The 16,143-nt window shown below is 45.1% G+C and overlaps 1 protein-coding gene across 1 annotated transcript in view; it reads right to left on the minus strand.

Annotated features, from left to right (window-relative positions):
• The window catches only part of sned1 (sushi, nidogen and EGF-like domains 1), a 166,093-nt gene that overhangs the window by 45,222 nt on the left and 104,728 nt on the right, over nt 1-16,143 (minus strand). Inside the window, exons 9-14 of the mRNA XM_070883295.1 lie at nt 15,126-15,239; nt 13,115-13,240; nt 10,825-10,935; nt 7,457-7,573; nt 3,206-3,322; nt 2,332-2,448 (exon numbers count right to left, since the gene is read on the minus strand). Of these exons, the coding sequence (XP_070739396.1) occupies nt 2,332-2,448; nt 3,206-3,322; nt 7,457-7,573; nt 10,825-10,935; nt 13,115-13,240; nt 15,126-15,239 (702 nt within the window). The remainder of the gene's footprint in view (nt 1-2,331; nt 2,449-3,205; nt 3,323-7,456; nt 7,574-10,824; nt 10,936-13,114; nt 13,241-15,125; nt 15,240-16,143) is intronic.

Genomic DNA, 16,143 nt, shown 5'->3' on the forward strand with positions numbered 1-16,143 from the left:
ACTCCAGAGGTAACAGTGTGAGCACCGGAAGAGAAGCCATATCACAGAATCGTAGAATGGTTACAGCACAGAAGGAGGCCAGTCGGCCCGTCGAGCCCGTGCCAGCTCTCTGCAAGAGCATTTCAGCTAGTCCCACTCCCATCCCCTTTTCCCGTAGCCCTGCAACTTTTTTTTTCTTCAGGTACTTATCCAATTTCCTTTTGAAAGCCACGATTGAATCTGCCTCCACCACCATTTCAGGCAGTGCATTCCAGATCCTAACCACTCGTGTCACCTTTGGTTCTTCTGCCAATCATCTTAAATTTGTTTCCTCCGGTTCTCGACCGTTCCGCCAATGGGAACAGTTTCTCTCTATCTACTCTGTCCAGACCCCTCATGATTTTGAACACCTCTATCAAATCTCCTCTCAACCTTCTCTGCTCTAACCCCAGCTTCTCCAGTCTATTCACATAACTGAAGTCCCTCATCCCTGGAACCATTCTTGTAAATCTTTTCTGTACCCTCGCCAAGGCCTTCACATCCTCCCTATAGTGCAGAATTGGACACAATAATCCAGTTGGGGCCGAACCTGTGTTTCATACAGGTTCATCATAACTTCCTTGTTTTTGTACTCTATGCCTCTATTTATGAAGCCTAGGATTCCGTATGCGTTTTTAATCACTTTCTCAACCTGCCCCGCCATCTTCAACGATTGGTGCACATATACCCCCAGGTCTCTCTGTTCATGCACCTCCTTTGGAATTGTACATTTAGTCTACATTGCCTCTCCTTGTTCTTCCTACCAAAATGTATCACTTCACATTTTTCTGTGTTTAATTCCATGTGTCATGTGTCCATCCAATCCACCAGCCTGTCTATGTCTTCTTGAAGTCTATCACTACCCTCCTCACTATTCACTATATTTCTAAGTTTTGTGTCATCTGTAAACTTTGAAATTGTGCCCTGAACACCCAAGTGTAGTCATTAATATATATCAAGATAGGCAGTGATCCCAGAGCCGACCCCTGGGGAACACCACTGTGTACCTTCCTCCAGTCTGAAAAACAACCGTTCACCACTACTCTCTGTTTCCTGTCACTCAGCCAATTTCGGATCCATGTTGCCACTATCCCTTGTACTCCATGGGCTTCAACTTTGCTGCCAAGCCTATTACATGGCACGTTATCAAATGCCTTTTGGAAGTCCATGAACACCACATCAACCGCATTGCGCTCATCAACCCTCTCTGTTGCCTCATTAAAAAACTCAATCAAGTTATGTATCTCGAGATGTTCCAACTACAGTCAAATAGGTAAGAATGGAACCAAGCGAGGACAGCCCCACTGAGCTGGACAATGGAGAAGAGACATTTGAGGAGGACAGTGCGTATGGCTGTGTCAAAAACAGCAGAGAAGTTGAGGAGGACAGGGATAGATAAGACACCATCACCGCAGTGATAGACAAAGTTTTGTGTGACTGATTTAAGGCTGTTTTGATGCAATGGGAGGTTTGGAAACCTGATTGGAGAGATGGACATGGATTTGGAAGGTGACAATAATGTTCAAGAACTGAAAGATGAGGGTGCTTGGTGATGGGATGGTATTATGTAAGGACATAGAGTTCATTTTTTGAGAAGGGAGTTGATTATGGCGGTTTTGAAAGGGAGGGACAGTGCCTGAGAAGAGGGAACCATTTATAATACCAGGTAGCATGGGGATCAGGAAAGGAGGCTGGGTGGAGGCAGTTTCATGGGAATGGGGTCAAGTTGGATCTCATAGACAAGATGAGCACGAAAGATTGGGAAAATGGGAGCGAAACTAGAGAGAGAGCGAAAGATATGGGTGCTCACGGGTAGGGCATGGGAGCCTTTGGTTTATTGGCAAGTGGAAGGAAGGAATAGCCTCAAGTGTCACTTTAACCAAATTCATGTTTCAGCACTATATTCCTGACAGACTCCTAAAAGAATGGAAAGGCACTGGGATTCAACACAATGGGAGTAAGTGGGAAAGGTTCTACTCCATTGGGATTCTATAGAATGGGAGTGAGTGGGAAGGGTTTGGTCCATTGAGACTCCATAAAATTGGAGGGAATAAAAAGTGGTTGGTCCATTGGGATTCTATAGAATGGGAGTGAGTGGGAAGGGCTTGGTCCAGTGAGACACTGTACAATGGGAGTGAATAAAAAGTGGTTGGTCCATTGGGATTCTATACAAAAATAATCAATGGGAAGGGATTTGGTCTCGTGGAATTCTATCAACCAAGAATCAATGGGAAGAAGTTTGGCCTGTTGGGATTCTGTACAATGGGAAATGTTAAATCACAGGACATCTTGTTGCTGTCATTTTGCACTGACCTATCTCGCAATGCCGTCCGGTGAATCCTCTCGGGCATTCACACTTGTATTTACCAATGTAATGGAAGCAGGTGCCACCGTTCTGGCAAGGGCTGGATGAACAAGGGTCCGGCTTACCTACACAGAGAGGAACAGGATAAAGCTCTGTTACAAATGAACAGATGAGAGGGAGGCAGAGTCAGGGTCAGACAGAAATAAACACACTGTAACCATCAAGGAGTAAGACCCTCTTTGTACCATTGTTGTTACTGATGAAATGATTTCAGATGGAGAAACCCCGGCATATTTAAGTGGTACTGCTGTAATTATCTTGGTCGAGAGACCCCCTTTAAACTTGTATCATTGGTTGCCATTCCTGTGTTAAGATGTTACTCCATACCATTGACCAGTGGGATCCCCTATCAGAGAATCATTGAATTACAGACATTTATGGCACAGAAGGAGGCCATTCAGCCTATCGAGTCTGTGCCGACCGTATCCAGCCTAATCCCACGTTCCATAGCCCATAACCCTGTAGGTTGCAGCTCTTCAAGTGCATATCCAAGTACTTTTTAAATGCGATGAGGATTTCTGCCTCTATCACCCTTTTATGCAGTGAGTTCCAGACCCTCACCAGCCTCTGGGTGGAAACATTTCTCTTCACCTCCCCTTTAATCCTTCTACCAATTACTTTAAATCTATACCCACTGGTTATTGACCCCTCTGCTAAGGGAAATAGGTCCTTCCTATCCACTCTAACTAAGCCTCTCATAATTTTATACACTATATACCCATGTCACTGCATACCCATTTCCCAGTGGGACCCCCTTTATGCCCATGTCACTGCATACCCATCTGATGCCGCGGCCCTCTTTACATTGCCTTCCGGACGTACCAGTCTCGCAGTTCTTGCCAGTGAAACGGTATAGACAGACACATTGGTAACTTCCATGGGCTTCCTTACAGGTTCCACCATTCCGACATGGATTGGACGCACAGGCGCGAAGTCTTTCTGAGGGAATGGAGAAAAGATTATTTGATTTGAAGATGACTGTGTTCTCATTTCGAACATGTCACTGTGTGGGTGGGTCAGCCCCGGTTTCTCCACGTGTCGAGGGAACGTACCGACTTTTTCTGTAGCAGGACTGTTTCTTTTCGTTCATGTTTTGGGAGAGATACCGTGCCTGTCAAGTGAGTTATTATTGTGGATCCCCTCATACTGCAACCAGTGTCAGCCCCAAACACTCCCAGAGCAAGTACAGCATGGGTTAGATACACAGTAAAGTTCCCTCTACACTGTCCCATCAAACACTCCCAGGGCAGGTACAGCACAGGTTAGATACAGAGTAAAGCTCCCTCTACACTGTCCCATCAAACACTCCCAGGACAGGTACAGCATTGATTAGATACAGAGTAAAGCTTTCTCTACACTGTCCCATCAAACACTCCCAGGGCAGGTACAGCATGGGTTAGATACAGAGTAAAGCTCCCTCTACACTATCCCATCAAACACTCCCAGGGCAGGTATAGCACAGGTTAGATACAGAGTAAAGCTTCCTCTACACTGTCCCATCAAACACTCCCAGTAAAGGTGCAGCACAGGTTAGATACAGAGTAAAGCTCCCTCTACACTGTCCCATAAAAACACTCCCAGGGCAGGTATAGCATGGGTTAAATACAGAGAAACGCTCCATCTACACTATCCCATCACACACTCCCAGCGCAAGTACAGCATGGGTTAGATACAGAATAAAGCTCCCTCTACACTGTCCCATCAAATACTCCCAGGTCTGGTACAGCACGGGTTAGGTACATAGTAAAGCTTTCTACATTGTCCCATCAAACACTCTCAGGGCAGGTACAGCATGAATTAGATGCAGAGTAAAGCTTCATCTACATTGTCCCATCAAACACTCCCAGGTCAGATATAGTATCCATAAGAACATAAGAAATTGGAGCAGGAGTAGGCCATTTTGCCCCTTGAGCCTGCTCCGCCATTCAATATCATGGCTGATCTGATCCTGGCCTCAAATCCACTTCCCTGCCTGCTCCCCATAACCCTTCACACCCTTATCATTCAAAAACCTGTCTATCTCCACCTTAAATATATTCAGTGACCCAGCCTCAACTGCTCTCTGGGATAGAGACTTCCAAAGATTCACGACTCTCTGAGAGAAGAAATTCCTCCTCATTTCTGACTCAAATAGGTGATGCATTATTCTGAAACTAGGCCCCCTAGTTCTAGATTTCCCCCACGAGGGGAAACATCCTCTCAGCATCTACCCTGTCACGTATCCTCATAATCTTATATGTTTCAATAAGATCATTTCTCAGTCTTCTAAACTGCAATGAGTATAGGCCCAACCTGCTCAACCTTTCTTCATAAGACAACCCCGTCATCTCAGGAATGAACAGAGTGATCCTTCTCTGAACTGCCTCCAATGCAAGTACAGATTGTACCTCTCCAGTCCGTGACTCCTTAGCCCGGAAACATCCCTGGTCTGGCATCAGTCCCGGCGTGGGTAGTATTCATTGAAAAACAAAAATTGTGGCTCCACGTGATAAACGTACGTGTGATTTATTTGGATGACAAATCTTGACAGCCTTGCCTTGGCCAGTTGGAGGTTTTACACACTGGCTGGTGCTGTGGTTTGACACGTGCTCCTTGCTGCCGAGGCCGCCTCTCCTTGTCTGATTGGCGATGGGCGCGCATGCTCTGAAGGCTGCAGCTGCAGTGCCGGGCTGAGCCGACATATTCCCTTCCCCCCAGTCTCAGGGTAGGAGAGGGTTGTTGTGTGTGTGTGTATCTCGGTGCGAGGAGGCTGCCGTATCAACCAGTCAGGCTCTGCTCGCGGCTTACACTGGTGCCGGGAGTAGGATCGTGGGTAAGGGTCGGCATCTCTCCCTGATTTTATCCTCCACTTTATCTCCGAACTTTAGTTTGTTTTGTGTGTACATATGTGTTTATTTGAGGTGTTGGTGTTGTTGTTCATTGAGGTAAGCGGGCCGGGCATGGAAAGGGAAGGGAAGGGCAGGGGCTGACTGAGGCGCCAAAGCTGGGCCTGAGGATTAAAAAAAACCAGAGTGATTCTGGATGACTAAATGCTGCGCAGTAGGTGCCTGCATAGCGCATGCACAGAATACGTCCGGGTCGTTGTCAGCAGCGTTGTCATCAGTTAACCTCCCGTGGTTCGGGAAATTCTCTGGTCCGGCACTGGTCAGGTCCCAAGGGTGCCAACTGTATATCCTTCCTTAAATACGGAGACCAAAACTGTACGCAGTAATCCAAGTGTGGCCTTACCAATACCCTATGCAGTTGTAGCAGGACTACCCTACTTTTATACTCTATCCCCCTTGCAATAAAGGCCAAAATTCCATTTGCCTTCCTAATTACTTGCTGTACCTGCATACTCACTTATTGTGTTTCATGTACGAAGACCCCCAGGTCCTTCTGTACCGCAGCATTTTGTAATCTCTCCCCATTTATATAATAATGTGCTTTTTTATTTTTCCTACCAAAGTGGATAACCTCACATTTTCTCACATTATACACCATTTTCCAATGTTGCCTTTATGCTGCCCCATCAAGCATTCCCAGGTCATGTACTGCATGGGTTAAATATAGAGTAACATTCCTCTGCACTATCCCATAAAACCTCTCCTAATTTAGGTGCAGAATGAATTAGATACAGGGTAAAAATCTCTCAAGAGCTCTCATGGCAAACTAAGCACAGTCCCCTTTGTGTTGACCCATCTGCTAAAGGAAATAGGTCGTTCCTATCCACTCTATCTAGGCCCCTCATAATTTTATACACCTCAATAAGATCTCCCCTCAGCCTCCTCTGTTCCAAAGAAAACAACCCTAGCTTAGCCAATCTTTCCTCATAGCTAACATTCTCCACTCCTGGCAACATCCTCGTAAATCTCCTCTGTACTCTCTCTAGTGCAATCACATCTTTCCTGTAATGTGGTAAACAGAACTGCACGCAGTATTCTAGCTGTGATCTAACTAGTGTTTTATACAGTTCAAGCATAATCTCCCTGCTCCTGTATTCTAGGCCTCGGCTAATAAAGGCAAGTATTCCGTATGCCTTCTTAACCTTATCTACCTGTCTTGCTATATTCAGGGATCTGTGGACATGCACTCTAAGGTCCATCTCTTCCTCTAAACTTCACAGTGTCGTACTATTATTTGTGTATTCCCTTGCCTCGTTAGCCCTCCCCAAATGCATTACCTCACATTCTCTGGATTAAATTCCATTTGCCACTGTTCTGCCCACCTGACCAGTTCATTGATATCTTCCTGTAGTCTACAGCTTTCTTCTTCATTATCAACCACATGGCCAAGATTTGTATTATCTGCAAACTTCTTAATCATACCACCTACATTCAAGTCTAAGTCATTGATATACAGCAGTAGGAGCCCTGCGGAACCCCACTGGAAACAGCCTTCCAGTCACAAAAACACCCATTGACCATTACTCTTTGCTTCCTGCCTCTGAGCCAATTTTGGATCCAACTTGCCACTTTGCCTTGGATCCCATGGGCTGGGATCTTATCAAAAACCCTGCTAAAATCCATATACACTACATCAAACGCACTACCCTCATCGACCCTCGTTACCTTCTCAAAAAATTCAATCACATTAGTCAGACATGACCTTCCCTTAATAAATCCATGCAGATCGTCCTTGATTAATCCATGTCTTTCTAAATGATGATTTATCCTATCTCAACATTTTTTCCAATAATTTTCCCACCACTGAGGTTATGCTGACTGGCCTATAATTACTTAGTCTAGCCCTTTCTCCCTTTTTAAACAACAGTGCAACATTAGCAGTCCTCCGGCACCACACCTGTAGCCAGAGATGATTGGAAAATGATGGTCAAAACCTCTGCTATTTCCTCTCTTGCTTCTCTTAACTGCTTGGGATACACTTCATCCGGGCCTAGGGATTTATCCAATTTCAGAGATGGTAAACCCCTTAACACTTCCTCTCTCACTATGTTTATTTCATCTAATATCCACTCCTCCCTGTGGACCACAGTCTGTACAGGGCTGAGTGTGACTGACTGGCTGGTCGATACAGGTCCGCGGTTTGCTCTGTAGCTCCTGGAAGAGAATGAAGAGGTGGGTAAAAACAGACCTTTTTCACAGTGCTGCCCGCTGAATCCCGGTGGGCACTGGCAGGTATAGGCGCCATCCTGCTCATTGCAAGTCCCTCCTCTCTGGCAGGGGTCCGAGTCACAGGGCGATGGGATCACTGTAAGCAAGAAAGAGACCCTTAGTGACTCTGCTGTGCACCGAACGCCGAGATCAAGATTAAGATTTATTTTGCGCATGTCCCGGTTCGAATGGGATGTGACAGTGGTTTCCTTGGTGAGCATGTGCTACTGCCACAAAGAGGTTCAAACGTCACATCTCAGTCCCACAATAATAGGCACACACACATTACAATACACAACATAAGAACATAAGAAATAGGAACAGGAGAAGGCCATTTGGCCCCTTGAGCCTGCTCCGCCATTTAATAAGACTATGGCTGATCTGATCTTGGCCTCAGTTCCACTTGCCCGCCCGCTCCCCATAACCCTTGACTCCCTTATCTTTCAAATCTGTCTATCTCCACCTTAAATATATTCAATGACTCAGCCTCCAAGCTCTTTGGGGTAGAGAATTCCATAGATTTACAACCTCTGAGAGAAGAAATTCCTCCTCATCTCCGTTTTAAATGTGCGACCCTGTATTCTGAAACTATGCCACCTATTTCTAGATTCCCCCACGAGGGGAAACATCCTCTCAGCATCTCCCCTGTCGAGCCCCCTCATAATCTTATATGTTTCAATAAGATCATCTCTCAAGAAAAACACTTGTCAGCCGTGGCTCAGTCGCACTCTCACCTCCAGGTTAGAAGGTTGTGGGTTCAAGTCCCACTACAGGCACTGGAGTACAGAATCCAGGCTGACACTTCAGTGCTATACTGTCAGAGGTGCTGTCTTTTCGAGGAAATGTTAAACCAAGGCCCCCATCTGCCCACTCGAGTGGATTTCAGCCGATTCAACCTACTCAGTCTCTGCAAGACGTTGGAACTTACAAGTATTTTCAGTATTTAGGCTATGTTAAAATCAACTTAATGTTCCTAATTAACACTTCAAAATCAGAGCAATAATTTCTCTGTGGGGGTTTCCCAAATTCCCACTGTAACTTTGGGGGTCTTTTCCTGAGTTTCCACTGATGTAATGGTGGAAGATCGAGGGATTTCCAGGTGAATGCTTCTCTCGATATATAAAACATGCATAAATAACCCAACCTATGGGTGTTAATTCAAAGAAAAGCAAGGGGAATTCTCCCCGGTGTCCTGGCTAATATTTACCCCTCCCTAAAACAGATGATCTGATCATTATTACATTGCTGTCAGTGAGAGCTTGCTGTGCACAAATTGGCCACCTCGTTTCCTACATTAGAACAGTGACAACCGTCAAAAGTACTTAATTGGCTGTAAAACTACTTTGGGATGTCCAGAGATCATGAATGGCATTATACAAATGCAAGGCTTTCTTACAAATCAAGAAGTTACATGGTACAAAATGCAATTGTTTTCATTCAGGGAAGCAGAACCATTAGTTACCAGTTGGCCACACTACTGACGGCAATAATTTCTGAAGCTCGGCATCGCCATCAGGACGATATTAGTAGTAGTGCAGCTTTGTGGATTCCTTTTATTGAATTTTCAGGAGTCTCCAAACACATCATCTATTATAATAATTAAAATTGTTGAGACTTTCTGCTGTCACGACTATTTTCTGTTGGCATGCTTTTGTAACATTAGTGAGGTTTGACTCAATCACATGCAATGTTTTTTTAATGGTGAGAATGCTTAATACGGTGATGGGTAATGCCTGCAATACACACTTTCTTCCTAGGTGGCACTGACACATCACTCCTACTGTCTTAACGACAACCCCTCAACCTATTCAGTCTCTGCACAATGTTGAAACTTACAAGTATTTTCATTACTAAGTCAACTTAATGTTCTTAATTAACACTTCAAAATCAGAGCGATAGATTTTCCGTGGGGGTTTCCCAAATTCCCACTGTAACTTTTCCGGGGTTTCTGCCGAGTTTCCACTGAAGTAATGGCAGGAGATCAGGAGGTTTCTAGGTGAATGCTTCCCTCGACGTGTAAAACATGCATAAATAACCCAGCCTATGGGTGGGTACCTGTGATGCTCAAATAAATAAATAAATCAATAAAAGTCCACATTGCTTCTGCTCCAGTTGCAGCTTGGACAGAAAAGTGCTGCATGTATAAGAGAGATTAAAGACAGATTACTGATTACATGCCTGTAGTTTTTATTCTGTGTTCTATAAATGTTAGAAAGTGCTTCAAGCTGAGAGTGATGGTGTCTTTCCTCGTTGCAACTGAGTTTATTTTCAAAAAAATTACCATTTTAAGCAAACAACCTCTAGCTATCATTCTAAAGATATCTGGAATACTGCGTACAGTTTTGGTTTCCATATTTAAGAAAGGATATACTTGCTTTGGAGGCAGTTCAGAGAAGGTTCACTAGGTTGATTCCGGGGATGAGGGGGTTGACTTATGAAGAAAGGTTGAGTGGGTTGGGCCTCTATTCATTGGGATTCAGAAGAATGAGATCTTATCAAAACATATAAGATTATGAGGGGGCTTGACAAGTTGGATGCAGAGAGAATGTTTCTACTGATGGGGGAGACTAGAACTAGGGAGCATAATCTTAGTATAAGAGGCTGCCCATTTAAAACTGAGATGAGAAGGAATTTCTTCTCTCAGAGGTTGTAAATCTGTGGAATTCGATGCCTCAGAGAGCTGTGGTGGCTGGGACATTGAATAAATTTAAGAGAGAAATAGACAGTTTCTTAACTGATAAGGGAATAAGGGTTTATGGGGAGCGGGTGGGGAAGTGGAGCTGAGTCCATGATCGGATCAGCCATGATCGTATTAAATGGCGGAGCAGGTTCGAGGGGCCGTATGGCCTACTCCTGTTCCTATTTCTTATGTTCTTATGTAAGGAAAGGTCATCGACCTGAAATATTAATTGTTTCTCTTTCCACAGATGCTGCCTGACCTGCTGAGTATTTCCAGCACATTTTATTTGTATTTCAGATTTCCAGCATCCGCAGTACCTTGCCTTTGCCGTAACTATCTTATTTGATTATCACTCGTGTTGTGCTCGGAGTTACAGGATGTGAGTATTCTAATTGCTAACTGCTGCCAGACACAGAGAAATAGAGAGAGAATGAGACATACAGTCTTTCCTCATTTAATGTCTTTTCAAATTAAAAAATGAGTTTAATTTTAAAACATAATTAAATGGTACTTTATTTTTGATAGTATTGAGACAGAGAGAGTGAGAAAGATGTATGTCTAAGAACCAATCATGAAACACCAATACAGATTAACAGTGCAAATCCTCACTGATATTCGTGTGCATTTCCCTATTCTCTCGGGTGTGTAGTAGGTCATTCACGACTCACAATCTTTCCCGGTGGGTCCCTGCGGGCAGATGCAGCGATACGTCCCTCCGTATTCAGTGCAGGAGGCCCCGTGTGGGCACTGATGGTGAGCGTTACAGGGCTGGAGCACCTCTGTCGGCAAAGAAATACAAAACATTTGAATCACCTTCAGAGACCGGGATAAACAGGAGTGGGATCTACACAGGGAGCAGAGTGTGCAGTGGGACATATAGGGAACGGAGTGTGCAGTGGGATATATAGGAGATAGAGTGTGAAGTGGGATATATAGGGAATGGAGTGTGGAGTGGGATATATAGGGAATGGAGTGTGCAGTGGGATATATAGGGAATGGAGTGTGCAGTGGGATATATAGGGAAGAGTGTGGATTGGGATATATTGGGAATGGAGTGTGCAGTGGGATATATAGGGAATGGAGTAAGGAGTGGGATATATAGGGAACAGAGTGTGCAGTGGGATATATAGGGAACAGAGTGTGGATTGGAATATATAGGGAATGGAGTGTGGATTGGAATATATAGGGAATGGAGTGTGCAGTGGGATATATAGGGAATGGAGTATGGAATGGGATATATAGGGAATGGAGTGCGGAGTGGGATATATAGGGAATGGAGTGTGGAGTGGGATATACAGGAGTGGGATATACAGGAGTGGGATATGTAGGGAACAGAGGAAGGAGGGGAATACACACTGGGAAGAGAAAAGTAGTGGGACGCACATCAAAAATATCGGGATAAACACTTGGAACAGAGGTAGTTATGCAATGGGAACAAAGGGATATGCACCGGAAACAGAAGGAGGAATGGATTCACACTAGCAATAGTGGACATGGACCTAAACCAGAGGTGTGTGCATTGGGAAGAGAAAGAGGAATGGGCTATGTACTGGAATAGAGGGATGTGTATCAGGAATACAGGGGTATGTGCTGGGGACAAAAGGATAGGAACCGGGATTAGAGGAATGCACACTGGGAACAGAAAAAAGACACACATCGGGAACAATATTAATATTTGGGAAGAGAGGGAGGTGTGGAAGGCACATCCGGAATAGAGGGGAATTGGGATCGGCACTTGAACTGAGGGATACACACATGAACTGAAGGATACAGACCAGGAGCGGGAGGAGTGGGATAGGGAAAAGGAACAGGGATACAATGGGAACAAAAGTGCAATAAGCACTGAGAACAGAGGGATGAGTGGGAAATGCACTGGGAACTGAGGATTTGAGCTTGAAACAAAGGGATCTACACAGGGGACAGAGTGATATGGACAAAGACCAATGGAAGGAATGGGATATTCAGCAGGAAAGAGGGATACACATCAGAAATATAGAGATACACACATGGAATACACAAAGGAGTGGTATATTCACAGGAAACAGTTTTGGTCTACTGTGCACAGTTTTGGTCTCCTTACCTAAGGAATGATATACTTGCCATAGAGGGAGTGCAACGAAGGTTCAACAGACTGATTCCTGGGATGGGGGGATTATCCTATGAAGAGAGATTGAGTAGACTTGGCCTATATTCTCTCGGGTTTAGAAGAATGAGAGGTGATCTCATTGAAACATGTGAAATTAGTAAGGGGCTTGACACGGTAGATGCAGGGAGGAAGTTTCCCCTGGTTGTGGAGTCTAGAACTAAGAGGAATAGTCTCAAGATAAGGGGTCGGCCATTTAGGACTGAGATAAGGAGAAATTTATTTGAAAGAATCTTTGGAATTCTCTACCCCGGAGGGCTGTGGAGATTCAGTCACTGAGTATATTCAAGACAGAGAGCGATAGATTTTTGAATATTAAGGGAATCAAGGGATATGGGAACATTGCGGGAACGTGAAGATGAGGGCGAAGATCAGCCGTGATCTCATTGAATGGTGGAGCAGGCTCGAGGGGCCGAATGGCCTGCTTCTGCTCCTAATTCATATGAAAAGTGGATATGCAGCATGGACAGAGGGATGCACAGTGGGGCAAGTGGTATACACACTGGAAGAGAGGGATGCCGAGCAGGAACAGAAAGGGAAATGAGAAACAATATGGGAGCAGAGGGATATGGAGCAAAGCACATTGAGAACAAATGGGAACAAAGGAAGGCAGAGACTCACACCAGGAACAGCAGATGCACACCGGGAATTGCAGTAACATTGGGAATAAGGGGATACTCAATGTGAATCCATTGGGAACAGCTGAAATTTCAAGATGTACACCATGAACAGTATAAACAGCTAGACATACAATCCCATTGAAGCCCACCCCAGACTGCTCACACCACATGTGTGTATAGCAAAGGTTCACGCACCATTCTCACAGTCACGGCCTGTAAATCCTTCAGGACAGTCACAGAGGTAACCATCGTCAGTCTCCTTGCACTTTCCCCCATTCTGACATGGACCTGGCTGACAGGCGCTCGGGATTGTGGGGCCACCTTTGGAGAGAGCATGAAACAACGTCACGGAACAGGATCCTCCAATTAGAACCAAATCCGACTCTATTATTCCACGTGGTTTTGATAAGTAGACATGGAAAGAGACTGCGAAACCAGGCCCGAGAATCAGGCCATAAACCAACTTCATTGGTACCACAACAGAAGGGACAGCCTTAAAGGCACAGTAACACATTCTACATCTGTCACACTCATAGGGGCTGCAATTTTGCATCATACACACAGGAGCTGCTACTGTTGGCAATGTGTACACAAACTGCTATTCTCTATAATATACACCGGGCTGTTATTCTTTATAATATACATAGTGGCAGTTATTCTCCATATTATACACAGGGGCTGTTATTCTCCATAATATACACATGGGCTGTTATTCTCTATAATATACACAAGGCTGTTATTCTTTATAATGTACATAGTGGCTGTTATTCTCCATAATATACACAGGGGCTGTTATTCTCCATAATATACACAGGGGCTGTTATTCTCTATAATATACACAAGGCTGTTATTCTTTATAATATACACAGGGGCTGTTATTCTCCAGAATATACACATGGGCTGTTATTCTCTATAATATACATAGAGGCTGTTATTCTCCATAATATACACAAGGCTGTTATTCTTTATAATATACATAGTGGCTGTTATTCTCTAGAATATACATAGAGGCTGTTATTCTCTATAATATACATAGAGGCTGTTATTCTCCATAATATACACAGGGGGCTGTTATTCTCTATACAGATGCAGCGTTGAGAATCCAGAACCCTCGGGACTGAGGCCGTTCCGGATTCCGGGCTTTTCCGGACATTCAATCGTCTTTCTGACATCACGAATCCGGAAACACCCAAGCCCAGTTTCGGGTATTTCCGGATTTCGGAATGTCAGAAGGGTGGGGGGGTCCCGCCAAGAAGCTGTTCGGGCAGGGCCCCATTGCAGAGGAGGTGTTTGGGCGGGCCAGTGAGGAGGCCCCGAGGTAAGGGCAGCGGTGGCGGGCGAGGCGAGCGGTGGTGAGGCGAGACCCAAGGTCGGGCAGTGGCGGTACCCTGAGGTCGGCATGGTCGGCGGGTCCAGATTCCGGAACATTTTACGGATTACGGACGACCCTGCCACTGATCGGTCCGGAGTCCGGATTCCGGAACATTCCGTATTCCGAAACTCCGGATTTTCGACGCTGCACCTGTATTGCATTAGTTAGAACTTCCTTTATGGTAATCATTATTGAATTCACTTGTACTTTCACAATCAGACAAGTTATGATGGTCCTCCATTTCCATTCAAGAAAGTGTCGAGAATCAACATGTCACAAGGAAATGCAAACATCGATCATCCTGCTCCCTCACCCACCCCCAAAGCATTCCTGCATTCAAGCAACGACAAACCCTTTCGACAATCCTCCATTGGTCCCCATCAATTCATCCTCACATTCATCATCAAACAACTTCGAAGGCCACTTACTACCCAGCACCCAAGAATGGGCTGGTGACACCCAAGGGGTATGACGAGAAAGCGGGAATGGGGTACTGAAGTTGCATGTTCAGCCATGAACTCATTGAATGGCGGTGCAGGCTCGAAGGGCCGAATGGCCTACTCCTGCACCTATTTTCTATGTTTCTATGACGGCACAATCTATTCTACCGACTATCCAATCACTAAACTGTGGAAATAAAACCATCTTAAAAGAGGCAGTGATTGGGGACTGCACTTGGCTGCAGCGTAGTCTGCTTCTGATCACCCTAAAGGACCACGTACTTATAGATATTGGATTGGGCTCAGCCTTTGACATCCTTCCACAGTTGACTACCCTAACACACCTCACTGCCTCGGCTCACCGATGTTGAATGGAGATGAGGCTTTCTCTTACCTGTCTCACAGTATTCTCCTGTGAACGACTGGGGGCACAGACATGTGTAATTATTGACCAGGTTGATACACTCTCCTCCATTCAGGCATGGGCTGGAGTCACACTCGTTAGTTTCTAGTGGAGAGGAAACAGCAACGTAACGACCTAAATGTCAACAGTGGGATCACTGTGCGCTAAAACCACTTTACGAGTCTCATCAACAATACATGTTTGCCACAACCGTCTCTGTGCTGTGCACCAGCAGGATTCACTTTCCAGATGATATTAAACTGTCTAGTTGAAAGAGAAAGTTCAGACTGCCCCACGGGATAACTGGAATTAACTTTTAGAGTTTCACTGGTCTATCGCACGGTCAGTGAAACTTCTTGTCCCAAGGACGAGGGAGGGATGGCAGTCCCAGGAAGGAGTAGGCTTCCATAAAGCAGTACTTCCCCATCAATCATCCCAGGGCAGTACAGCACAGGGTTAGATACAGAGTAAAGTTCCATCAAAACAAATTTTGAAAGCAGTGCAAATCGGTCCAAGTCAGCATGGATTTATGAAAGGGAAATCAGGCTTGACAAATCTTCGAGAATTTTTTGAGGATGTAACTGGTAGAGTGGACAAGGGACAACCAGTGGATGAGGTGTATTTGGACTGTCAAAAGGCTTTTGACAAGGCCCCACACAAGAGATTGGTTTGCAAAATTAAAGCACATGGTATTGGGGGTAATGTACTGACGTGGATAGAGAACTGGTTGGCAGATAGGAAGCAGAGAGTCGGTATAAATGGGTCCTTTTCAGAATGGCACGCAGTGACTAGTGGGGTGCCGCAGGGCTCAGTGCTGGGACCCCAGCTATTTACAGTATACATTAATGATTTAGATGAAGGAATTGAGTGTAACATCTCCAAGTTTGCAGATGACACTGAGCTGGGTGGCGGTGTGAGCTGTGAGGAGGACGCTAAGAGGCTGCAGGGTGACTTGGACAGGTTAGGTCAGTGGGCAAACGCATGGCAGATGCAGTATAATGTGGATAAA

The sequence above is a fragment of the Pristiophorus japonicus genome, chromosome 6, assembly GCF_044704955.1.
Source record: "Pristiophorus japonicus isolate sPriJap1 chromosome 6, sPriJap1.hap1, whole genome shotgun sequence".
Classification (NCBI taxonomy): domain Eukaryota; kingdom Metazoa; phylum Chordata; class Chondrichthyes; family Pristiophoridae; genus Pristiophorus; species Pristiophorus japonicus.